The 25,810-nt window shown below is 42.0% G+C and overlaps 1 protein-coding gene across 1 annotated transcript; it reads right to left on the bottom strand.

The window, feature by feature from the left end:
- Positions 1–625: 625 nt before the first annotated feature.
- maco1b (macoilin 1b) lies at positions 626–18,090 on the bottom strand. Its single transcript, XM_048227903.1, has 11 exons — positions 17,548–18,090; positions 13,829–13,970; positions 12,135–12,261; positions 10,288–10,411; positions 8,888–9,066; positions 7,903–8,467; positions 6,900–7,058; positions 6,368–6,550; positions 6,023–6,143; positions 5,632–5,806; positions 626–3,142 (listed from the first exon to the last, which is right to left on the bottom strand). Exons 1-11 carry the CDS (start codon positions 17,625–17,627, stop codon positions 2,940–2,942), a joined length of 2,058 nt encoding a protein of 685 aa, XP_048083860.1. The 5' UTR covers positions 17,628–18,090; the 3' UTR covers positions 626–2,939.
- Between the last annotated feature and the right edge of the window lie 7,720 nt (positions 18,091–25,810).

The following is a 25,810-nucleotide window of genomic DNA, read 5'->3' as shown; positions in this document are numbered from 1 at the left end:
TTCATAGACCCCCCCCACACACACACACAAATAAGTCAGTGAATCAGTGTATCCTCTTTATACACTAAAAATAGATGACTAAAAATATATAGCTATATTGCTTTATTATTATGGTCCATAACTTTAAACTTCACTCAAAGTTATTTGATATAAATTACACTTAGACATCAGCATATTAGAATGCTCGATTTTGTATAAAATATACACTATATGATATACCTTAGATATTTAGTCTTTTGGCATAATACTGACCAGTTACCCAAAGACTGCTGCTGGACACACGCCATAAGCAGAAGCACTTGAGAGGCTGTGCTTTTACCACCCTCTAGTGGCATAAGAGCCTTACTGAATCCACAGGACATTCTCTGGCTTTTTACCACAACTTATGTATTGCAGAGTGGCTCTGATTGATCATCATCATCAATGGTCAAAACTTTGGCAAATGCAACAAGTCAAGCTATTATTTTAATAGGATTATGCTTATGATTTTTTGTATGTGCCCTGTATGTAAGAGCAGATGGGTGTTACATTCGCACACATCAATATTTCAGAGAACCTGCATCAGAATATCTAACACATTCAGGATGGGCTCCACTGAGACATGAATAACCAGGCAAACTCCATGTGCAAGAAAACCCTTCTTTAATCCCTTGAAAACCTCACAGAAAGGGACCACAACTGAGATCCAGACTGGAGGAAAGAGACAGAGCAAGAAGCGACCAAGGGCAAAAAAAAAAAAAAAAAAATGTTTTTCCCATTAAACGTTCAGCTGACTGACCTTTTCCCATTATTTCCAAACACAGGAACCATTGTCATCTGCACTTAAAAAAAAAGAAAATCTGTTTGTCCAGCATACCACGTAAACACTCAAAAGAACCAACCACATGAAATGACAGCAAAAATCACATAAATCCATCAATCAATCTAAGCCCTGCGGGAGGGGACATAAACATTAAGCAGAACAGGTTAACTTTGTGGCCTCAACATACTGGATCACTAATACTTATTGTCTTGAGCAAAATGAAAATACAGTGACATTCCTCCTGAGTTCACTAGGATCAGTGATGCACTGTCATGGCTCCACCATGGCAGAACGTTTTTAGACAGGACACATCCGAATGAACCTTTTGCTGCCGGGGGAGGACGTTAAACATGAGCCAGAGTCGGTCCTTTCCACAGGGATGCGCCTGGGCCACTGAAACCCAAAAGTCCTCCATGAAAAATCACAACAAGCTTTGGTTGTGGCAAGGACTGTGGTCAGGTATTGTGTCATAACACTGCCATATGAAAACAGAATAATAATGGATTAATCAACAGAACAACTAGTCATTCAACAGGCCTGAATAATGTGGGCAATTCCCTCCTTGCTCATATGCTGTCCAATTATGAAATGTCCTTAACTCATTACAACATTGATATCAACTTGAATGAAGTAAACCACTGGGCCAGTCTGACCAGGAGTGTTGCTGTGGCAGCAGGTAGCTTCTCATGTGATTTGGTTCCTGGGACTGCTATAAAGGAGTGACATTGCCAGGGGCGTACAGCATTCACCAAGGTCAGGGCTGTTCTATCTCTTGATTGGAAACATGACTGCGAGACTTCTATAAAGAGGCCAATACCAACAGACTGAAGCGCATGAAGGCCCTGACTAACCAAGCCTGAAGGCCTTGTGCAGGTCACTTTGCCATGACCGCTACAGCTCTCAACAGAAACTTCCAGTGAGTGCTCCAGTTCTGCAAATGACCCACCAAAGACTTCAGCTAGGCCTCTATGTAACCAGCCCTCAGCCAGCTGCCCATTGGCTAACCAAATGTAGCTCTCTCACACCTGTTCAATCGAAGAGACAGAGTGCAGCTGACTCTGGTGAGCACACCCAACACTGACAACCCTGGCTGGGCAAGGGAGTCCAGTCCATCAATGAGCTGCTATCTCAAGGCACTGATCAGTTTTAATTTGAGGGATGTTTGACCTGAACACAAGGGGCAGAGCTTAGGGGGAGGGGGGGATGATTTAATAGTTTAAGGGACTGAACAGGCTTGCATTTATGCTCTTTTTAAAAGAAAATTTCACTCTGCTGGATTTATTTTTTTTAATCTGGGAACATTTCCATCTGAGCTCCAAATAAACTGAAGGCTGACATATCATGTAACCAAAACCTGTTCATCGCAGCAGGGGGTGCTTAGAGACAAGGGTTTCCTCCTGTTCTTGAGATTCAAACAAGACATGGAGTTCTATCACAGAGCGAGTCCACAATTTATTACATTCCTTTGTTGCCACTGGTGGTGACATTTTTTTTTTTGCAGATGACTTTTGTTGAGCCAGGACCAGCATGTAAGTAGAATTCGAGTGTTGACGATGGACAACAACCCCCTCAATATAACCATACTCAATCTACAGCTAAACTCCAATGGATTGAGTGAAGCTGAGGAGAAAAAGACTGACAAGAAAAGGCTTTTTTTTTTGGGGGGGGGGGCCTTTCCTTATGCTTAAATGTAAGATGGAACGTCGTTTCTGTGAGGTTTCCAGACTTGAGTTGACCATCACTTGAAGTCTCTTTTTTGTGTCTTTTGAGTTTTTGTTTTTACTACGACAAATACAGTCACACAACACGACATCCTTCTGCTGCGCCGGCCAGATGGAGAGGGGGTGGTTAGAAGGGGAAGAGCCACGGAGGAAGAGAAAAACAAAAGAGAAAGGGATGAGGAGGAGTAAAAGAGAGATAGAGAACATTCTAAGCCGCAGACATGCAGAGTTCCACTGGTTCTGGCAGAGAGAAAGAGAAAGAGAAAGAGAAAGAGAAAAAGAGAAACAGAGAGAGAAAGAGAAAAAGAAAGAGAAAAAGAAAAAGAGAAACAGAGAGAGAAAGAGAAAAAGAAAGAGAAAAAGAAAAAGAGAAACAGAGAGAGTGGGAGAGGGACGGTGAGAAGGAGGCCGGTCGGTCACTTCTTGAGGGGCTGGTAGACAGAGGCGTTGGGGTCCAGTCCGGACGGGGTGGTGTCCATGAACTTGGAGGAGTAGTGCGGCGCCACAGGGCTCATGCTGCTGGTGTCTGCGGAGTAGGCCAGGCTGGGCATGACCGCCATCACCTCGGCGATCTTCTGCTTCAGGTCGGCGATCTCCTGTTCCTTCTGCAGGATCTGACCTGGAGACACAACACATGGAACATCACTCCAGTACCATTACAACACTGCGACAGTAACAAGAACATAATCCATAGCATAACAGCAAGCAATATGGAATCTGAGTGTCCATACTTTGCAACAACCTTGCAAGAACTTTAGGTCAACATTACACACTAGCTCCATTGGAGCTGCTCACCACCATAAGACTCAAAACTGTCAAAGGACCACAGTGTGGAGAGTGAAAACTGAGCACAATGAACCTGAGACAAAAGTCGTCCTTGGGCGTCCGGGAAAATGAAACAAAAGCCGTCCTCTGTGCCCAGCTATTCGGTCTTCTATAATGTCTACTCTAGAGCAGCACGGGATAATAGGATGCGCACACACACACGATTAGCGGCAACTCCACCCTTTTGGTCATGTTTAAACTACAGTGACATTTCTCTATTCCGGAAAAATATAGCAGGATTTGTTCAGAATACATCCTTTTTTGCATGTAAATAGCTAACAAACCCAGTAGATATGTATTAAAGCCCATAATAGAGCCCTATTAAATGGTCAGTGTCATTCCAGAATCTTTTCAGATATCTGAAACGAATCTGGAATGACACTGACCATTCAATAGGGCTCTAAGGTATGATTCCATATCAGGAACAACACTAATGTTCAACTTGTGGAAGGAAAGTGGAACCTTTCAAGGTCAAAAAATATATATAAAAAAAAAAATTAAAAAAAATTAAAAAATAATATACAAAAATATTAAAAGCATTCTGTGCCAAATACTGAATTAATCTCCGATTTCGTTACCCAAGCACGAGAGGATTAATGCTCTTTGAAAGCAACTTCTAATTCAAAAATGAAAGTGTCTTATGAAACTCAACGCAATAGTTGGCAAATCACCACAACCCAGAGTTGGCATCTCATTTTGCCAAGTCAAACAGGAAAGTCTGGGAAAATCTCACTGCATCCCAACCACCCTTCTCGTGTCCAAATCTTCACTCAGAATGGCATGACATGACGCTACTGAAAATCTAATCTGGCCGCCTTCGGTCAGCTTTCACCATCACCATGACCAGCTTTCTCAACACTGCTGCTACTCGTGAACAGGATACAAATCCCTCTGCGCTGAGGCCTGTGGCCGGTTGCACAAAGCACCTCAAGTTAAGTTTTTCCCTTAAAATCTGATTTAAGGGTCCCTTAAAATAAAAACGGTTGCACAAACACCCTTAAGTTTTCTCCTTAAGGTTTCCTTAACATGTTAGTATCTAAGGGTTTGTCCTTATCTTGTAAGAAATCCCTTAAACTGTTGTAATCTAATCTAATCTTTAGTAGTCTAACTAAGGGGAAAAACCTAAGGGACATCTGACTCTACCTTAACCATATTATTAACTGAATTGATGCTGATAAGTTTATTAACTACTTTTGACAATTCAAAATAAAACCTCTTAATAATATGCTTCCTCTGTCAAATAGGCCTATCAGAAACATGCCGTAGCATATTGTTATTGTGTGGTTTACGTAGGCTAATGTCAACAATTCATGTGGATGTCTTGTTAGCCTATGAGCTTCGGTTCGGTTCGCTAGGCAAAATGTTGGTGCACTGATGGCAGTCAGGATCATCTCTAACTTGCCAACTAGTATTGTTCAGTTCATGTATATAACATGCTTTACTTGCTACCTGGATAATTTCCGCGAATATTATTAAGGTAAGATGAATGATAAGATCATTAAGCTTTAGGCCTACTGTGTTCGGTGGGTTAACTAACGTCATCGCGGCAAAGGCAGTTAGCTGTAGGCTACAGCTGTTGAACAATCTCCGTGGAAACTATAGATTTTCGTGCCGGAAAATCCCTTTCAGTGAAGTAAATCCCTTGACGTTTCTCCTTAACTAAGGAAACATTTTAAGGTATTCTGTGCAACACCCTTAAGTAAATCCCTTACCTAAGGAGAAATTAAGTCTTAAGGGTCATAAATAAGGGAAAAAAACTTAAGGTGCTTTGTGCAACCGGCCACTGGTCTTTGTAGGGGAAACCAAAATATCGCGTTTGCTCCGAGGATGACTCATGCCACCTTCTCTATAAACCTTTTTTTAAAATTCAGACAGCACATTTTCGTACAGCACATTTTCATACAAGTTTAGTTGTATGACAATATGAGATGTGCTTTATTCCCCGACAGTTATTTTTGCATGAATGCCCTTTCTCATTTGAATCACCAGCCAGGAGGGAGAATGCAGACAGGTGTCAGAATCATGCAGTAGTTAAAATGTCAGCTTCAGGGCATGTTCACACAAACTGTTATGTTTGAATATTGGAAAGCACCAAAGTAAACCTTTTGAACACACCTAGTGTGCACATGCCTGTGTGTATGAATGACAGAATGCTAATGGTTCTGATTAAACAGGGTGTGTGTTGAAGACCGGGTGCAGAGAGCTAGAAAAGCACACACACACACACACACACACACACACACACACAAACACACACAAACACACACAAACACACACAAACACCTTGTGCAATCTCCAGCTGCCTCTTGGCGTCGCCCAGCGCAGAGAAGAGGTCGAGCTTGATGCGCGTCTCGGCGCTCAGGCTGTTCTCCAGGTGCTGGGTCTTCTCCTGCATCGCCGAAAGCGCCGACATCAGCACCTCCGTGTCCTTCTCATTCTCCTTATACTTGTGCAGCTCCTGCCACATTGGGGGGAGACAACGTAGCCGCTCACACACTTGATACAATCATGCCAAAGACAAGGTTACAACTAGACAATAAGATGGCAAAGAAGGACACTTGTCACAATAAGAAAATGACAAGAGGGACAAAAGCATAGCTAGGAAACCTCACACTCTTGTTGCCTCCTCGGCATGTGTTGTACATTGGTCGATACATGAGTGTGTGTTTGGTACCTGCACTGTGAGCTCCAGCTCGTGGATCTGCTCCTCTTTCTGTTTCAGGTCTTTGCTGAGTTTCTTGCACTCTGTCTCCAGCTCCAAGATTCGCCTCCGCAAGGAGTCTGTGCACTCCCCTCTGAGCAAACACACACACACAAACACACATTTTTTACACAAGGAGTCTGTGCACTCCCCTTTGAACAAACACACACACAGAAACAGAATCATTACACAAGAGGGAACTCTTAGATGGGATAAAGAGTTTACTATCATAATGTTAGTTGTTAGAGACATAAGTCATGAGTCTAACAACAAGTGTCTGCATTGTATCTACGTGTGTGTGAGATAGTTGATCTGTACCGTGAGGCGGCAGCGAGCGCAACAGCGCGGGCAGCTGAGGCCTCCTCCAGCTTCTTGCGCTTCCTCTCGTCGGCCAGCTGTTTCTCAGCAGCTGCCCGCGCCTCCTGCTCCTGCTTCAGCCTCCGCTCCAGCGAGCCCAGCACCTGCCGCTCCTTCTGCTTCCCCTGCACCGCACTGTGCAGCCTCCACACACACACACCAAAATACGTACTTGTAAAACATTGCATTGTACACAGCAGTGGATTACTCAACCACATGTAAATGTCAGGATCATCATCAATCATCAGCATCAACATTACAACATACAGATTATACACTACACACACACACACACACACACACAGTCATATCTTCCCACAAGTCTAACCCAGAGGAATTACACTGAACAGCAGTGCTATTACCACATGCCTCAACACCTGTTCTGCCATAGCAAGTCATGTTCATAGAAGTGATTTAACACTCACAGGTGAAAACCATCACACAGGTATATGTACCGTCACACCCCCACAGTATCACACACACACACACTCACTTGTTCTGTAGGACCTCGTTCTCCTGTCGCAGCTGTCCGAGCTCGGAGCGCACACTCCTCTCGGCGCTGCCCAGAGCCCCCAGCTGACTGCGCAGGTCCTGCTCCACCTGACGGCTGGCCTGCAGCTCTGCCTTCAGACGCTTCACGTCCTGCTCCAGCCTGAGAGACAGACAGAGAAAGAAAGAGAAAGAGAGAGAGAGAGAAACAGAGAAGGAAGATTGAAAGAAATAGCAAGAAAAGGTAAATAAGGACCATGTGGAGTAGGAAAGGAAAGACAAGGGAGAGGGAGGCAGAGGAAAGGCAATGCAAGCAGAGTGCCAACCCTCACGAGTACAGGGCACATCACACCAGTATAGCCATAGTTTCTGCATTCACTTACTTCATCACCTTACTTCCACTGTATGGATGACCAGCCAGGACTCACTTCAGTGTGAGAGCGTAGGGGATAGTGTATTTGTGTGAAATTATACATGTGCAAGTGGATGTTCATGTGGGTGACTATGTACCAATGTAAACATGTTTGGATTTGGTTCATGGGGATTCGGTCGCCTGGGACCTATAACAACAATATGTGTTTATGTAACTTCAAGAGCTGAATGTGGCTTCTCAGATGTATACCAGTGGCTGTGGGCAGCCTGGAGTTATCGGAGCTGGCTGTTGTGGATGTCAAGTGATTGCTTCAGTATGGGACCTACTGCAATCTCTTTAAGCACAGGGTGGGACAACAAGTGCATACAGATTAATCATTTCAACAGGTGCATCCCAAATGTGGGGTCTATCATTGCATCAACCAGACCTGGATTTAAATCTTGTGCTGGTACTGGATGTGGTTTTTCACGTTTCCAACTATATCTCTGAATGTAACCTATATCAAACCAAACCTCCTAGCAAGTAAGGTCAAGAAAGTAATGGATACCTTCAAGCACTAGTCTCGACCACCAATAAAATGGTGTGAACTGGAGTGTGCTTTTGTCGGTGTGTGAAGCTGTCTAAGGGTGTGTACCTCAGCAGTGCCTCTGGTTTGCTGAGTTGGTTGTTGGGGATGCAGTTCTCCAGTGTGTCTTTGTTGTGGCACGCTGAGGCGTTCTTGCCCCCACCACTCCTTTGCTTCTTGTCGCCCTTGCCCGAGGCTGAGGGCTGCTGGGCCGAGGACGGCACGCTCCCGTTGGCCGTGCCGTGCCCCCGGGGCGAGGAGTTGCCCGCCGCCACGCTGGCGTTCTTCTGGTTCTTGGCGTTGCAGTTGGACGAGGAAGAGGACGAGCAACAGGATGAGAAGGAGCTCTCCTCCTTGAGCAGCAGGTTCTCGGCACTGTCGCTGTGGCTCAGTCTCTTGCTGTTGCCGTTGGGCTGCGTCTCCATGTACTCCGGCTCCTTGCTGGAGCTGCTGCTGCTGCTGCTGCTGCTGTCGCCGCTCTGTTGGGCCCCCGACGACCCTTGGCCCTTGCGCCCCTTCTCCCGGTACTCCAGCTCGGGCAGGGGCCCCGAGGACGGCTTCTTGCCCATGGCGGGGCCTCCGTTCTGGGATACGGGCGTCTGGGAGTCCTCGGACATCCCTTTGGCGGCTGCAGCTGGACAACACAAGGGAGAGAGGGGGGGTTGGTGAGTGAATCAGCCAACAGCTGAGCTCAAGCAAGTACTGGATGAAAATGAATTGAGGAGTAAAGTCTTAGAGAGTGCCAAGCTGAGCCAGAGAACACTACAATGACAAATCAAGGTCTGCTTTCAGCTTATCCACTCATCCACTGCAGAGTTTTAAGTGGTTAAAAGTGGTTGCCAGCTTGAAGACCTGGCATGAGGTTTTGGTTACTAAAGCCAACCAAATCTGGTTGCCACTTGTAACAATTTTGTAGCCAAGGGCATCTGGGCAACCTTAATGACGAGCCCTGGTTGACTGGTCATATTCAAATTTGCAGTGGTGTCTTAATATTTTCCAGAGCTGCATAGTGCACGAGTGGATGTGCCCGTCTGCTCCTCCTCCTCCACCTCACCTTCCTCGGCTTCCCTCTCCTGCCTCTGGAGCAGCTGCTGTTCTGGTGGCAGGGCCTGCTGGAGGAGCTGCATGTAGAACTCATTCTCCTTCTGCACCTCCTTCTGCTTGCGCACACGCATTTTGTAGCTCACGTAACTCTTGAAGCCAAAGCCCAGCGTCACCACTGGGTAGCCAATACTGTAAGAGGGAAAGAAAAAAAATGTGGCTTATACTACTGCCAATTCTCTATTGAGGAACATTGACATTGAATATAAAAATATTTTCTAGGTATTGCAATCACACAAGCAGTAGAAATGATGTCAGTAGCACTTGAAATGTCACATCAGCAAATGCCAAATCTTCAAAGCATACTCCCCACATTTGTATTGTGTTCCCAAAAGGTCTCGTAGCCTGGTTGTGTCTAGCCCACCCACTGCATGTTGCTAAGCCTGCATGTTGTTATTTGCCCAAACCACCAGTCAAATCAGGCTCCAACTATCTTCATGCTTCAGAGCACCTCTTCATTTCCTCCCTCTCCAGTGTGTGTGATCTGATGCAACTGCCTTCTGAGAGAGGACCCAAAGCATTGCTGCTCAGGGAGAGGCCTGGAGGAGCCCAGGCTGCTTGCCCGGCTCCTCTCAGTGGAAGTAACGCAGATACATAAGTTAATGGGGTGTGTGAGGGATCTGGCATAGCTCTGGGCTACTTCTTCCAACAGGCTTCTGCAGCCGCTAAACTGCACACCAAGCACTGTAGCATCCAAACAGCTGTACAACCAACACTGCCAAAGCTATGGTATGGCTTTTTCTGTCAGTCACAGGTGCTGTTGTCATTCATCTGTGTTTAAGAAGACCGTAACTGAGCTCTTCATTAAACATTTCATCACTGAAGCCAACCTTGCAGGTCTTCAGTCATTGCTGAACAGCCTCAACAGGTTTTTGTTATCCGGTCATCTCAGCATTGCTAAAGAAGGCTTGGCGGCTACGGCAACATCTCTTGCTAAAGTTCCGTTTTTTTTTTTACTCCGCAATTGCAGCTGAAGGAAAATGAGAGTCTATGAAGCATCACTGCCAGTTCAGTTGGCCCCATTCTGCCATGTTTGTGTCCATTTCCAAAACACCGGGGCCCCTTCAGCAAAACTGAATTTGTTGGCAACGGGGGTCCTGTCTGGTTATTTGCTGAGAAATAGTGCCATGGGAACAGTCCTACACCCCAGACAATGAACAAGTGCAAGCTAGAGAAGCAAGGACAAGACCACCATCCTCTAATTCCTCCTCTACTTCCATCCTCCTCTACTTGGTACTGGGCATCCCAGCACCTCCTGGAACTCTTCAGGTCGGTCACGTCAAGTAAGCAGCTAAGACTGGCTAGTGCTTGTGGTCAGTTTTGATACATTTGTGACGATTTGAAGCTACTTACCAGTGTGCCGCAAATGGACGGCACAGGTCCACATGGAAGTTTTTCAGATCCTTGAATCTGATAGCTGCCTCTATATATACAAAAAGTATCCATAGCGATACTGTTGGGAGACACACTCCTCTTTCTGTGAAGGAGAGAGGTAAAGGAAGAGAGGAAATACACAAGTCAAAAAACAAGTAGGCCAAGAATTAGAGAGGAGTTAGTTAAGTGTGATTTCTGGACAGACAAAACTATGAAAACTGGTGAAACTAAAGACAGAGCTCCTCATGGCCAGTCACTGCATACAGAGGACACGACTGAGAGGGGGGGGGCTGCTGGGCATAAGAAGAGAGGAGGGGATCGGGACGCCATATTCAACTCCAGGGTCATTCCACCGTCACAACTGATAAATCATAGGCCAAATTTGACAGCCACCTGATACACACCCTGAAGAATTCTCAGAAGGATAAATTAGACCACACACACACACACACACACACACACAGCAAACACTCTGCAGTATTGTATAATCAGAGGAGTAGCAGCTACCTCTCACAGCTACTAATGAGTAGCACACTGCCATCAAACATGCCCCCTTCAGAAATGTCACAGTAGAAAGCAGAAATATGAAAGAACTAATACTTCATGTCAGTTCTGTATGATTACATCATGAATTCCTGAACAAAAACCCTCCCTCACACACACCCCACGCTAAGCCCAGTAAAATCTACTGATCCAGCTGATAGATAGATAGATACCACTGGGGTTGAGGAATCACTACAGTGGGTGAAAAATAGAATAAAAGAACAACCATTTTAAGATTAGCAATGGATTTTTATAATCTTAATTTCCCTGTATTCAAATTCAAGGTGGTTTTCAAAATGACATACTTTAGGCAAATGACCGGTCACCAGCTGGCCTGCAAAATCAGCAACATCTATAAAATAAATTTTTTTTTTTTTTTTTTACTCTTACTGTAAACTATGGAACTGGACTAAAACACACCACATAGCTGTTGGATTTTCCTTTTTCTTTGATGCAGTTAGTATCAAAAAAGATCTTATTCACTTGCCATTAAAGTTAGCGAATATTTATTATTGAGGTGTTTAACTACAACTATTTAATAAGTGTATAACAGCATAAAGCTATGGAAAACACACACATAGCTATGCATTTTCTTGATACACCATATAATGGAATTATCACTTCCAACATAAGGTTAACACAACCTTCTTTGAGGACATCTTTTGGATTCATGGTCATAATGTGAGACAACAAAGATAATCATTTATTAAGATATTAGGAATAATTGCCAAAAGCTGGCTATCCATAAAATGAGTGTTGTCTTCATGAGAACAACTATGCACTAAATAACCATATGATCTTACTTCTGATGTGTCTCCTCTGCAGTTTCTGGCAAATATATCACACACATGAAGTGCACAGCCAACTTAAAGCTCCGTGACTTGTGAATTGGCAAAGTTAGCTTAACTACAAATGACCCAGTGGATCAAGCCAGGATCACAGCCCCCCTCCGGTCTCAAGTGTTCTGCCAAATCTCCATTGCGCACCTTCTGAGAAAAAGAAAACGCTACCCAGCCAACCCTCATTAGACACAGCCTACCGACATTCTGAGAACAAAATGCCACGGGCACTGTGCTGCCAGACTCCACCGCAGTGGGTGAAACAGCCAAAGCTACAAAAACCAACATTTGTGCAAGAGCTTAACAGACCAGATGCAAACCTTGATTTAGCTCTAAATCTTTACAAAGCCATGCAATGGCTCCAGTGTTCATAGAAAACCTACACTGTGTTATGTGTGTAGGTGAGTGCATAATGTAAATGAATGTGCGGGAGGGTGTGCTTACCTGTATGCCACACGTACTGCACCCAGACGTAGGTGCTGGCTGCGAAGAAGAGCCACTGCACAGGAATGAAGAGCAGGCAAATGATATCTGATGTAAACGCCACACACACAAAGAACACTGAAAACGCCTGGAAGAGACCGAGAGAAACAGGGGGAAAGTGGGCTTTAGTTAAGGCCTACAAGAAGCCTGAGATTTCCAAAACAAAGACAATAATGAGGGAAAAATAATCAAATGACGTTGAGGTGAAAAAGCCTGAACACTAATTAAATTTATTTTAAACTAAAACTAACAGCTTCAGCTGATTGCTCCTTATGGTCCTCTAGCTGTCTGTTTAGTGTTTGTATGAATACTAGAGAGTTTTTGAGCACACTGTTCTCGCTCTGTAAATGGGAAGACCACACAGTGGCTCGGTCCAAGCTGAGCCAAGCTGAGCCAATCAGCACAGTGCTTCAGGAGTACAGAAGGAAGGAGTGCCTGCCATTCGATTGACTGTCGAGCAGCACAAATACTAACAACATTTTACGAAACTGCATCGCAAATTGCAGGCTGCTTCAAAGCCAAAACACACAAGCCCTTGCAGCCACACTGTGGCACAATGCTGCGCCGGCGAAAGGTCACCCGAGTTGTGTGGGACGTGTGTGTTCTTGTGAGTGTTGTTTTGTGTCTTGTTCCACAAAATAGTGTAATTACAGTTGTGGTGCACCTGCTGTGCCGTTTGAATATTCTTCTGAACTTTGAGTTAATGATGCGTGACATTTACTGCACAACGCAATTTCCCGTGCAGCTTTGGGGCAACCAAGCAAATGCAACAGAGAAACTGTATCCATTACTCTGTGGCAAACAATATTATACAGGAGCAATCAGTATGCATCACAAATCACTAAATATGAAAATGGGGCTCCACTGGACATGCCTGTATAATGAAATGGAAACGGTCCAGAGGGAAGCTGGAAGCGGAATGTGATGCGACGCAAGAGTGGGGGGTGGGGGCATGCCCTCATCCGGCGGTGTCGTGGCTGCTGGTTTGCTGATAGATTGGATGTAAGCCTTTAAATCGCGGCAGGAGTAATACACGTTAAATAAGATTATGGACAGCGTGGTGACCCTGCTGCTCCAGAGATGACAGGAAAGAAAAGATAACAGGGGGAAAACCCAGCGTGGGGTGGGGGCTAGGCGGGCGTGGGAGGTTGCCATTCTGTGTTACAGTCCGCAGCATTAATCTAATCTCCCACACTGAAAAACGCGAGGGGTTGGTTTGCCCTCAAGACGACAACCTGGCTGACTTTCAGCGACCTGGCACAGAAAGCCAGTGGGCTCCATGCTTGGCCTTTGGTACACAAAAGAGACCATGACAACACCAATGTTTGACAATGAAAACCATACAGGTTCAAGATAACAGATGGAAAGGGATCAGCTCATGTAGGGCTTCTTTATGTCAACCAGCTGGAGGTGAACTGAGTACTTATGAAGCATTTACTGAATTGCATTAGTTTTGCAGGCATTTGATCTATTGCACTGTTGCTCTATTGCACATCAGGAAAGAACACAAACAAACACTCTGCAATCAACATACAGAAGTTTCATTAAACTTTCATCAAACTGCAAAATGCATTTTAAAAAGGCTTTCCGCTGAGCGGGTTTACATAACAACAACAGAAGCAGCAGCAGCAGCAGCTGCATGATCCCAAACTCACCAGGCCCTGGTAGCGGAAGGAGTCGTATACACTCCGGATGAAGAGCCAGAAGGGCCACAGGTACTCAAACCTGAAGTCGAGCACAAAGTCTGCCAGCAACACCAGCCCCCACACCACCAGGAACTTCAGGTACAGGAACGTACTGATAGAGAGGGAGAGGGAGGAAAAGCAGAAAGAGTGAATTTCATCCAAACTAATGTCACTTATGTAGCCTAGTACATTTGAGAAATGTAAACTTGTCACATAACACTGCAAGACAAATAGGTAATCATCAAGATGCACACTAGTGGCAGGTGATAGACTTAACTGGATCATGATAGTTCATGTTATTTCTTGCGAGGTCATATAAATGACAATATGAATATGCAGTCTTGAGAATAGTTATCCACAATAACTATATAGAATAGTTATACACAATAACTTCCTCACCTAGGCTTGAACTATACATGCAAGCTGCCCAAGTGGTAGTGCACATGCATGGCATCGACTATTTAATCCATAATCTGGGATGGCAACATTTTGTCATGGGGAGGAATTCTACTGCTGAATAATGGACGATATGGCACATCCATAGATCACAAAAAACTGGCCTAGTGAAGTGTGAAGTATTCAGTATGTGAAAAGTGTCACATAGGGCCTTCTTTCAATCATAGTGGATCACCAGTCAGTCACACACATGGACATGTGGATATGACATTTTGCCAGGGGTATTACTGTAAGACATGATGAAATTATTTGGGCAGTGTGCCAAAGCTTCACAGGGAACACCAACCAAACATGTCACACATCAGACACATGCTCGAAAATGTGCTGCATTTAGCAACTGGAATATCTTCTCTCACGAGAGGTCTGCTCTGCTCCTAGACTATTCCACTAAACACTCATCTTAAAAGCAGAGCTGGGGCAACCCCATGAAGACATGGCAGCGTGATGTGCTAGCAGAGTGTGTGCATGTGTTCATTTCCCAGGTTTGAGAGATTACACCCATGTTTAGCATTTGGGCTAAGCTGCTTATGATATGCAAGTCTCACTGGGCATGTGTTATGTTCATTCTGGCAATGGGCATTTGCATGATCTCAACATTCACCACGGCCACCCACTTAGATTGTCTACTAAAAACTACACCCTTTGAGTTACTTGGAGAGGAAGGCTGAAAAAGAAGCACCCAGCAGCTTGTAGAACGGTACTGAACTTGGGAGGCCCAAAAGTGGAGAACAATTAAATGAATGTCAGCGGCAGAGCTGTAACTGAATGAACAGCTGGCCCGTATCTATATAACTGGCATTTTAAAAAAAAAAATGGAAAGATAGCATGAATACTATGCTGACCAATGGTGACCAATAACCAGAGAGGTAGTGAAAGGGTCTGTGCTGATGGTCTGAAAGTCTTATCTACAATATGGTGGATCATTAACTGCATTGTAATGGTGGTTATTAATACAAGTCTGGTAGCTTCTATCCTCTAGGTCAGTGTTTTTCAACCTTTTTTGTGCCACGGCACACTTTTGACACTTAAAATGTCCCACGGCACACTAACATTCTTTGAGAAGAAACAATGAAAACATACCATAGCCTAAAATTTCAAATAATACACAGATATGGCCTTATTATGGCTTCTATGCAAGACCTGCTCAATAAAACAAGCGCCCTCTGTTTCATTTGTAGGTGACTATATCTAATTTAATTGTTGTTATGAACTGGATATGTGATGATTCTGTGAATACTGGATATGGGGCCCCCGTTGTACAATGCCTGCATACCACAAATAGTGCAATCATACAATTAATGAGAGCATGTGATTATAAATTCTTTGATGCAACAGTTGCTTTTCTGGACCAGTGAGTGACATTTGGGTAATTTTCTGCAGCACACCTGATTTCTCAAGGCACACTAGTGTGCCCCGGCAGTGGTTAAAAAACACTGCTCTAGATCATTGTGAGCTAAATACCACCACAGCTGTAGAGCAGCGCCTAACTTATAACCAATGTGGGGTACCGCAGTACGCCCTGTGAGGAAACATCTATGAAGATGGGAAGACATGGCCACTGGGCTTTCCTACACCCACATTCACAAGATTTTATCACTCTGTTTGTTCAACATACAAACCTATGATATCTATATTGTAGATGAAAATTTAAAAGAGAATGCTTTTGAAACAGCTGGAACCAGCTTCAGTATTTCAGAGACGCTAAATAAAATACGCTTTCTACTATACTTCTAGCCCATGTATGAACTCCAACACATACAACTCCCTGACAGAACAGAGGTAGGCTACACGTTTAAGTGGTCATAGCCACAGGTGCCTCATAACATAACACAAGGATGCAAGTCAAAGAGCAAATTTAGAAAGCCACTGTGGTTTCGTGCAAATATTAGCCTAACCATAGACTGTATAAAGTCTATGAGCCTAACCTAAAGCCTAGCCTAACCAAATCATCGACATTTTAATTTGATTTGAACTCACGGAGCAGAAACCCGTGAAAGGTTCTCGAATCTAGAATCTAAACGTCAAAGTGCTTGGATGGGAACCAAGGAAAGTGTAGCCTACTGTCTGAACTAACAGAAAATACTGTGCCAGAGTGATCCTGACATTTCATACACTCATTGTGTCAAAAATCAAGTTGACCTTCTGCGTAACACACTATTCATTAAACACAAATACCTGAAAGAATACGTTGAATTATGTTATCTTGATGAGGACACTTGTTCCGTTCACATTAATCAGGCTGCAGGAAGGATTACTTGGGGTTGTGGCAAGTAACGATAACGTCAGATGCCTCGTATAACACTGGGCCTGAGCTACCTGAACTGTTAAGAAAAGTCATAAGGAGTCATCTTCTTTAAAATGCTGAACAAAAAACATGACTGAATACAATGAGCGTATGATACATACTCCTCGAACAGCATTTAACTGTAGCCAAAATGTAATGTTATTAACGTCAATGATACCAGCTCACCTCAACAGATGCTAACTAGCCAGCTAACGTTAGCTGACAGGGATCTCGAGCCAGCACCATATGAACATACAGTAAATAACAATTAAGAGGACAAAAAACGAAAATGTCTGCAGTGTCAGGTAGCTATCTCATATGGTTCAGTACATAATATTCAGAATATAGACACAGCATTGCATGGTGACATCAACACCAGCTGTGGTTAGCCAACTAAGCTAAACGTTAGCCTCGCAAACTGCGTCTAAATGGCTTACTTAAAAGCAGTTAGCTAGCTACCCAACGTCCGCGTAGCTAACATCAAATAGCATAACGTTAACGTTAGTAGTTATTTAGCCAGCTTACAATATCAGCGACATGTAGGTAACGTTAATGTTTGCACGGTCTAGAAATGTGTCTGTTCAATCAGAAGTCAGAACACCAGGCCCGGCAGCTAACGTTAAACCATATTTCATTGTCAAACTAAGAACATATCAACCACAGCAACAACACATTAGAGAACGACAACCAGCAGTTCACTGGTCAAAAATAATTGACTAGCTCAATTGCTAGTATAACTTCTTTGGATAACTGACGCTTATGTTAAGTTGTTTTTAATGGGAAAACGTTGAGGTGATGTTACTGAATTACTTAATGTTAGTTGGATATAGCTAGCCAGTTTGTTAGCATTACATTGATCCTAACAAAGGTAGCCAGGTAGCTAGCATGCTAACTAGCTATTTCCATGATAACCCAGCTCAGATAAAGGACCCACAGCTATACACCATACCTGCCGTATATACCCTCGGTTATTCGGTTCCGTTTCAACGGCCGTCGGAGTTTGCTGCAGTCCGCATTGCGCCGCTTCATCCTCCCCTCCTTCGCTTTGGCTTTTTAATTCTTACTGTTGTATTTTCCAGTTTTCTTTCTTGGTTGAGTGTAACTACTAAGGAAGGATTTCAAGTAATGCAACTATCGTTGTTATTGTTTTTTCCACTGAAACAAAGAAATAAATAAAAACACTGTCTTCAAGGCCCTCCTCTTTCCTTCAGCGCAGACTCAACAGCACACGCGACAGTTTACATACACGAGCTTGCCAGACAATCTGCGTATCCAATCGGTTTGTTCTTAACCGTCTATCATTTTGATTGATACAACAACTAGCCATATGCATTGCCATATTCTACCACGACCACCAGGAGTGGAACAGAGGGACGACAAAAATATTCTGATGAGTTTCCCCCCATTCAACCAATCAACATTTTTGTGGACAAATCAGGTATGCCATGCTACCCTATCAAAAACATTTTCTAACCCTCTAGGCGGGATCTTGGGCGGGCTATCAACGTTTCTGGCGTAGGTAGGCTACGCAGTTTGTGCTCAGATTACGTTGGCAGCGCACAGTGACAGCTGCGTACGTAGCCTACCAAATCACCATTGGGTAATAACCCAGTAGACCCCTAACAGCCAGCATGAAAGGCCATCAGCAGCAGCTGGTTAGCTAAAAAGGAGAGACTGGACAACGCTGTAGGAATACTTAGGCTGTCTAGTCAGGTAGGCCAATGTAGTACCACCACACATAATTTGCTTTTATGATTTTGCTTTTATGAAAAGTCTGGACAGAACCATAGAACAAACCTCGTTTAGGATAATAAGGGATAACATTCACCTCCTGTTCATATTCCAAATAGCAGCCTTGATGCTATTTGCTACTTGAGTCCCAGGAATTCAATGTAGGCCTATTTTTAGGACTATGGTATCCAAATAATGACAGCACAAGGCGTGAGGAATAACAACAAATAGACACAATTGTATTAAAATGAATCATTTATACATGTTTTTTTTGTCTCAATCACAACATTATAATGTATTAAAATGGAAATATACAAAATTTAAATAATTATTGATTCATGTGTACAGTAGTACATTGTTTATTTATAGACTACATGTTCCTGTGATCGGCTTTCATAAACAACATCTCAAGTGTGATCTTTTGTAACTCTTAAAGAATCATTTGCATGGTGAAATTCAGAAAAAAAGTACATCATATCCATGGTCATTTTGACTTAATAATCTTGACACACTCTTCTATATCCTGTAAAACATTGATACAATGTTAACTTAAGAGACAATTACACATCCTACAAACAAAAAAGGGGGTGGGTAGAACGGATCACCAAGGTAAAAGCTGAATAAATCTGGTGGGTGCAAATCTGTGTTTGTATAGATACATTCATCAGTGTCCTGAGAGAAGACAGAGATCTTGCAGTCAGAAATTGGATTTAAGGTTAAAACATGTCAGAAAAAAGAAATGTCAAAGGGGTTCTAAAACAAAAGAATATGACAAACCCAGTGACAAAAATGTACTCATTATAAACGTTGAGTCTCAACAGTCGAATAAAACATTATATGGACTCCATTATTTCGGCATGGACTCCAACATTTTAGGTGTTTTCTTTAATGTCACTTACTATTTGAGGGCAATATCTAATAATTAAAATATCTAATAATTAATATGGAGTATCTGACAAAAATTGGAATCAAGAAAACTGTATAGGAAAATTGTGCGCCACAAAAAATGGGTGATTGCAATGCATTCCAAGTTTAATAGCAGAGGGAGCTCCATAATCACACAGCAAGGTATAATATATGAATATGGTTGATTTAGCGCTGCACAAGAACCAGATTCAATGCAGTTCTAGACAGGAACAATTTTATGGTGATTTTTATGTCACCCACTACTAGGCACCCTGACATAATTTAAGCATTATAGTGGGCTTTGAGGGACAATACAACCAGGTCTAAAACAGCAAGGTTCAAATAATCCATAGCGTAAAGTTTTCTGTATCAAAGCAATGAGTAAACAGCCTAACCCTGCTATAACCTTTCACATTTCCTATTGCACCAAGTACATCTTTCCCATGCAAGTTTACACAGACGTCTTCACTATGTTTTAGTATTTTTTTTTAAACAAAATGAAACTATTAAAACACTGACATTATGAATTTCAATAATTACAACGATGCAGTCATCATGACAGCAAGATATCTCATAAAATCATATACAGTTTGGATTGTATACAGGTTCTGGACAACAACATCACACAACCCTAGCAAAAACACATTTCATCATTATTCATATATATATATTTAGTTCTTTGTTTTAACATTCAAAATAAAGTCAAACTGTTGGTTGGTAATGCAATAAATTCATATAACCAATCAATCAATGAATAACCAAATACACTTATTGGGGGACATCCTTTAACACAACAGTAAAACAGTCCAGTTACTGTCATCCAGTTTAGCAGGACAACAACTATAACTTTTTTAATCAGAAGACAAACATCACTGAGTAAAAGCCTCAACATCTGCCATAAACTTAAATGACCTGGCTCGTTTTTGTGCTAATATCTTCAAATGGAACAGCAGAACAGCCTATTCTGGGGTCCATTCACATAAAGAAGATGGGTCATTTAAAGTGATCTATAAAGATAAAATTACATTTATTCCCAATTTCACTGACCATTTATAAAATAAAAATGTCTAATGTGTAGTCATCTAAGTATTGATATTAGCACCCCCCCCCCAAAAAAAAAAAAAATTTTCAAATTCACCACGGAAAAGTACAAGCTTTGAAATAAAAAATGAAAATGAGTAGAAATACTATCCATGCCATACCCTTTGACAGTAAAATTCCAACTCAATGCATATTTAACGCATAGATAATGGAATGACAAAGGACTTCTCCATGACTGTCTCAGGCAACAGTTAAAAGGGAAGCCAGTAATTCAGTAACTGGACTTGTTTATGGTCCACACAATTATAATCAAAATAAGGAAACAACATTATATGATCATAAGACAAGTCATAAATAAAAAAATAAATTAAAAAAATACACGAAGGAGTGGGAGCATCACCCTATAGCAACTCTTTGAGTGAATAACAAGGTAGGAGAGGAGAAGAGAGAGCAGTGGGCAGAAGAGAGAGCTAGGGTGAGGAGAAGAGAGAAAGAGAGGAGAAGAGAGAGCTAGGGTGAGGAGAGAGAAAGAGAGGAGAAGAGAGAGCTAGGGTGAGGAGAGAGAAAGAGAGAAGAGAGCTAGGGTGAGGAGAAGAGAGAAAGAGAGGAGAGAGCTAGGGTGAGGAGAAGAGAGTTATAGGGTTAGAAGAGAGAAATAGAGGAGAAGAGAGAGCTAGAGAGAGGAGAAGAGAGAAAGAGAGGAGAAGAGAGCTAGGGTTAGGAGAAGAGAGAAAGAGAGAAAGAGAGAAGAACAGTGAAATGAGACGTCAGCTATAACAGAGTATAGCAGCTCTTGACTAATTGACATAGAGATCTGTGGAAGCGCATGAGTCTCTATGTTCCTCAGGAGAGGACAGAAACATACTCGTCCACAATGAACGTTACTTTTTCACTATACATACAAAAATAATACTTGTGATTGCACTTTTAATTGTAACATATAGCCCTTGCTTGACCATAGTATGATCTGTATAGCTATTCGTTTTATTTGTGTGACTAATTATCAACCAAGTGCTTTCTGATAAGAAAGCTTTAACTTCTCAGTAAGTCTCACATGGAGTTACATATAGGAACCCTATAGTTCATTTAATAAAGAACGTGATGATACCTTCATAGTTTGATTAGTTATTGATATAAAAATAGATGCTTGAGGGAGGAATAGCACTGTTGGACTGACAGCACTACTTTGACATGGACAGCCAAGTGAGGAGCAGTGTAAGAGTGAGAGTGCTGACATGGCTGGAAAAGAGGAGGTAGGCCTAAAGGTCTGACCAAATCTCTGGTCAAATAATGATGCTTGGTGAGAAAGGGTGCTCGTTAGCCCTGGAGGGTGGACAAATGACCAGGGCATCAGTGTAGTGACAGATCTGAGCTATTCTGACAATAATGCATGGCGCAAAGTTTACAGACTGAAAACCGCGCCTCACGTCATCACCCGTCATACCAAGGTCACAGCAAAGATGAATATCACGGTATCTGTAATGATATCAAAATGCTATTGTTCTGTCAAAAATATATTGCACTGAGTAAAATATCACTTTATAGCATTCAGTCTTTGTAGTATATTACATATTGTACAGCAAGTAAGAACGTGCATTATTGGATTAGTGATGAAGGATGGTTGAATGGATAGTTCCCCCTGACAGCTGAGGTGATTGAGCTGTTTAGAGTACTGTAGGATGATGCCCCTCTTCTTCTCAAATAGCATAAAAACTTAAAACACAAAGCAAAGAGATACTGCAAAGCATTCATCAAAGGTACACTCCAAAGATGCAGTGCTCAACAGAAGTAAAGGACCGAGGATGACATGACATTGTGCATTATGCAGTGTATTCCGTCATGAGGTTTGCATTTACATTGGAGAATTGTATGGTCATCTAAAGATATCACACTGATAGATGGTGACAAAGTAGGAATGAAAATGGCATTTTCAGATGGCTTTGGTATTAGGTGGCAGGTTTGGTGATGTACCAGAACCAGCTTAATGTGACACACTGGTGCAATAAAGAAAAGCCCTGACCATGTGTTTAATCATTCATTAAAAAATACAGTGATGCAAATTCCAACAAATACAGTCATAGATGTAACATGCAATAATACAATAAATATCCAATGAGAAAAAATACTTCCTGCACTACTTAAAGAAAAAATAGGACATTTTGGAGGTGCCCTCTTTATTTAACCACACATCATTGCTTAAGACGAATACTGCAAGAAACAGAGCAATGCAATCATATGTGTTGTTTCATCTCCAAATGAGAATTTCTGAAAATGTAAGATGATTCTCAAAAGACAACTGAGTCCTAAGGCATTCTCTGCCTTAAACTGACACTCTGTGGGCCTGTGCAGAACACTGTACTATTCTTAATGAAATAGTTACTGAAACTTATAAAAACTAACGTTCACAGGGTCGAAATGTAGACATCAGAGTTTAACTGAGAAATTTGTAAATACAAATGATATGGAGTCTGTGTGCATTGGTCTTGCATGTTAAGTATTAATTCTGCTGTTTAATGAGTTATGTTGCCTTTGTCACCTTGACCTGGTACTTGTTTGACCTGGAGCCTGTTTACATACAAGACTGCATTGACAGTCAAGTAAGTAAGCCAGGAAATAATTGATTGCATAGTTTTGGAGTTGTGGTTTTGCATCAAGACAAAAAAATACATATGAGATGTCTGATGAATCAACAGTTGTCTGCATTGAACTATTTCTCACCAACATAAAAACCGATTGGAGAAATTTCAATTGATAAATTTCTTTTGCAATACATTCCCCTTTGGGCATACAGTTACAGCACCCCGCCACATTTATTGGCACCTCTAGTAAAGATGACCTAAAAGCTGTATTAAAAATAATAAAATAATATTGGAGTTTTACATTAGTTTGACAATGAAAACAACGAGGAAAAAATCCAACCTTGAAGGGAAGCTTATTCTGAAAAAATGTTTTGACAGTAAATATGTGCCACAATTATTGGCATCCTATCCCCATCCTACCTTTATATTCAACTTCTTTAAAGGCGCTATAAGCTATGTTGGGCAACGTCACTTCTGTTGACATTCAAACAAAACAGAGAGCTAGCTCGCTACTCCCTTCCCCTCCCTGCGTGCAATTGAAACTCTTCAATGTGCATCTTGTCGGTTATTGGCTGGAACACTGTTTGTTATTTTTGGTGGTGCAGGGGGGTATTCCAAGAGTAAGTGGTAAACTTCCTACAACAAGAGCCCCATCAGGTTTGTCACTAAACAGGGAACAGGCAGCTAGCATGTGCTAAAACATGTGACATCGCTTAGAGCACCTTTATGAATTTTAAAGCAGTAATTCATGATTTCCTGTTTTGTTAAGGTATACAAATTAGGTCACACAAAGGTCAAATATCCAATTGTCATTCTTCAACACCGAAGTACTGAAAATACAGATAATTTACCCCATGCCTTAGAATAAGTATGGTGGAGAGTCTGTGATGTTCTGAGGCTGTTTTTAATCCAAAGGCCCTGGCAAACTCAGCTTGAGCTTAAGAGTAGAATGCACAAGAGGACCTCGGAACCTGGACGATAAAACAATGTAAAGTGGAATACCCTCAAATCCCCTGCTTTGCATTCTTCAGCTTTATGAGACAATATAAGAGAAGATTAAGAGCTTTTATTGGCAAGGTAGGCTTTACAATGAATTAAATACAGGGGTGCCAATAATTGTGACGTGTGTTTTTGTTAGAAATATTTATTTCCTAATTTAATCTTGATATTTATTATTGATTTTGTTTCTTCTGCTTCCCTTCAACATTGGAGTTTTCCTCATTGTTTCAATGTGAAATAAGATAAGATTATAATACCTTTTTACTCATCTTACCAGGGGTGCCAATACATATGGCGGTCACTTTAATAGTTCTTATTCATCATTTGTACATCTTATTTACTGATTCTATACAAAACAAACATGTTACACATGAGATCTAATACAAATCTTGCAGACTTTCACTGCAGATTTGGTCTACAAGAAAAGTATATGGAAATAACAGCCAAACAGATTGGTTAAAAACCAAGCACATTCAGTTCTCTTCAGACACGCCATGCTAACCTACACATTGTTTGAGAACAGAAATGAAGTCTGTTCCAACAGTCATGCATACTATACAGTATTCTTCACACACTTCACATACTACTTTTACCCAGTTATGTTTTGTGCTCACCCAACCAAGTGCAGTTGAATGGAGAACTTAAACAACCAAGACTAAGCTTAACAATGGTGGTGAGCGAAACTAAACGTGTGTGTGTTTGTGTGTGTGTGTTTTAAGTGTGTGTGTCTGTGTGTTTTAAAACCCATCCCCAAGAGTTTGAGTTACAAGAGGGAGAGGATTAGAGTTAGGACTGTGGTCATGGAGCTCACAGCAGAAGCATTTACAGTGGCATACAGACATTTGGGCATCTCTGGTCAACATGTCTTTTACTGTGAGTAGTTAAAGTGAAGATTAAGTCTTAAAGGCATACATTTTTTTTCAGAGGTTGGGGTATTATTTTGTCATGTACAATTTTAGAGTAACAAAAAGGAGGAAGCACCATGAAAAGGTTGGGCACCACAAGAGATTTAGGCTTTCATATAGGCTACTTTTTTTTAAAATGCCTCAGACCTTAATTAGCTTGTTAGGACTATGGCTTGTTCACAATGACCATTAACAAACCTTTATAATACCTTAATTCCTTAAGCCTTGTCCCTACAATCAGCAGCCATGAACTATTCTACGCTGCTGCCTATACACTGGAACTTATATAACTCTTGTCCACAAAACAGAAGAAGTATAAGAAAGCATTTGTAGCCATTTCCTCAATTTGTAAGGTTATTATGAAATGGCAGTTAACAGGAACAGTGGAGATGAAGCTGAGGTCTGGAATGCCAAGACACTTTGAGATAACTGCATGCAGGATTGCTAAAGGTAAACCAAAACACCCATTTGAGTGTATAAAAATCCTTCAGGCAAATTTAGCTTCCTCTGGAATGGTGATGCACGGTTCTATTGTGTAGCAACACCTAAACAAATATGACTCATGAATGAGCCATCAGAGGGAAATCTGATGATCTGGTCGATTCGGGTAACAAATCCCATGAATTAGGCTAATGAAGCTAAAATAGAACATTTTGGCCAAAAAGGTGTCTTTGGAGAAAAAAATAATTACATGAACCCAACTACAACAATTAAACACAGGGGGAGATTGATTGCTTTGGTGTTATGTCAAAGTCAGTGGCGCAAGGAACATTTCACTGGTAGAGAACTAATTATTCAATACCAACAAATTCCAGAAGATAGCTTCTATAACATGATAGTGATCCTAAGCACACCTCCAAACCTACAATGTCATGCAAGTGGCGCAAGCTAAAGGTTTTATTGCCCTCACAGCAACATAATCGAAGATTTGTGGATAAACCTCAAAAGTGCAATGCATGCAAGACGGCCCAAGAATCTGACCTAACTAGAGGCCTTTTACCAGGTGGGAATTGGGGAAAACCTCCAAAATAAGAATTGAATTGAAAGACTC

The sequence above is a fragment of the Alosa alosa genome, chromosome 19 (genome assembly GCF_017589495.1).
Source record: "Alosa alosa isolate M-15738 ecotype Scorff River chromosome 19, AALO_Geno_1.1, whole genome shotgun sequence".
Taxonomy (NCBI): domain Eukaryota; kingdom Metazoa; phylum Chordata; class Actinopteri; order Clupeiformes; family Clupeidae; genus Alosa; species Alosa alosa.
This window is presented reverse-complemented; position numbering and strand designations above follow the sequence as displayed.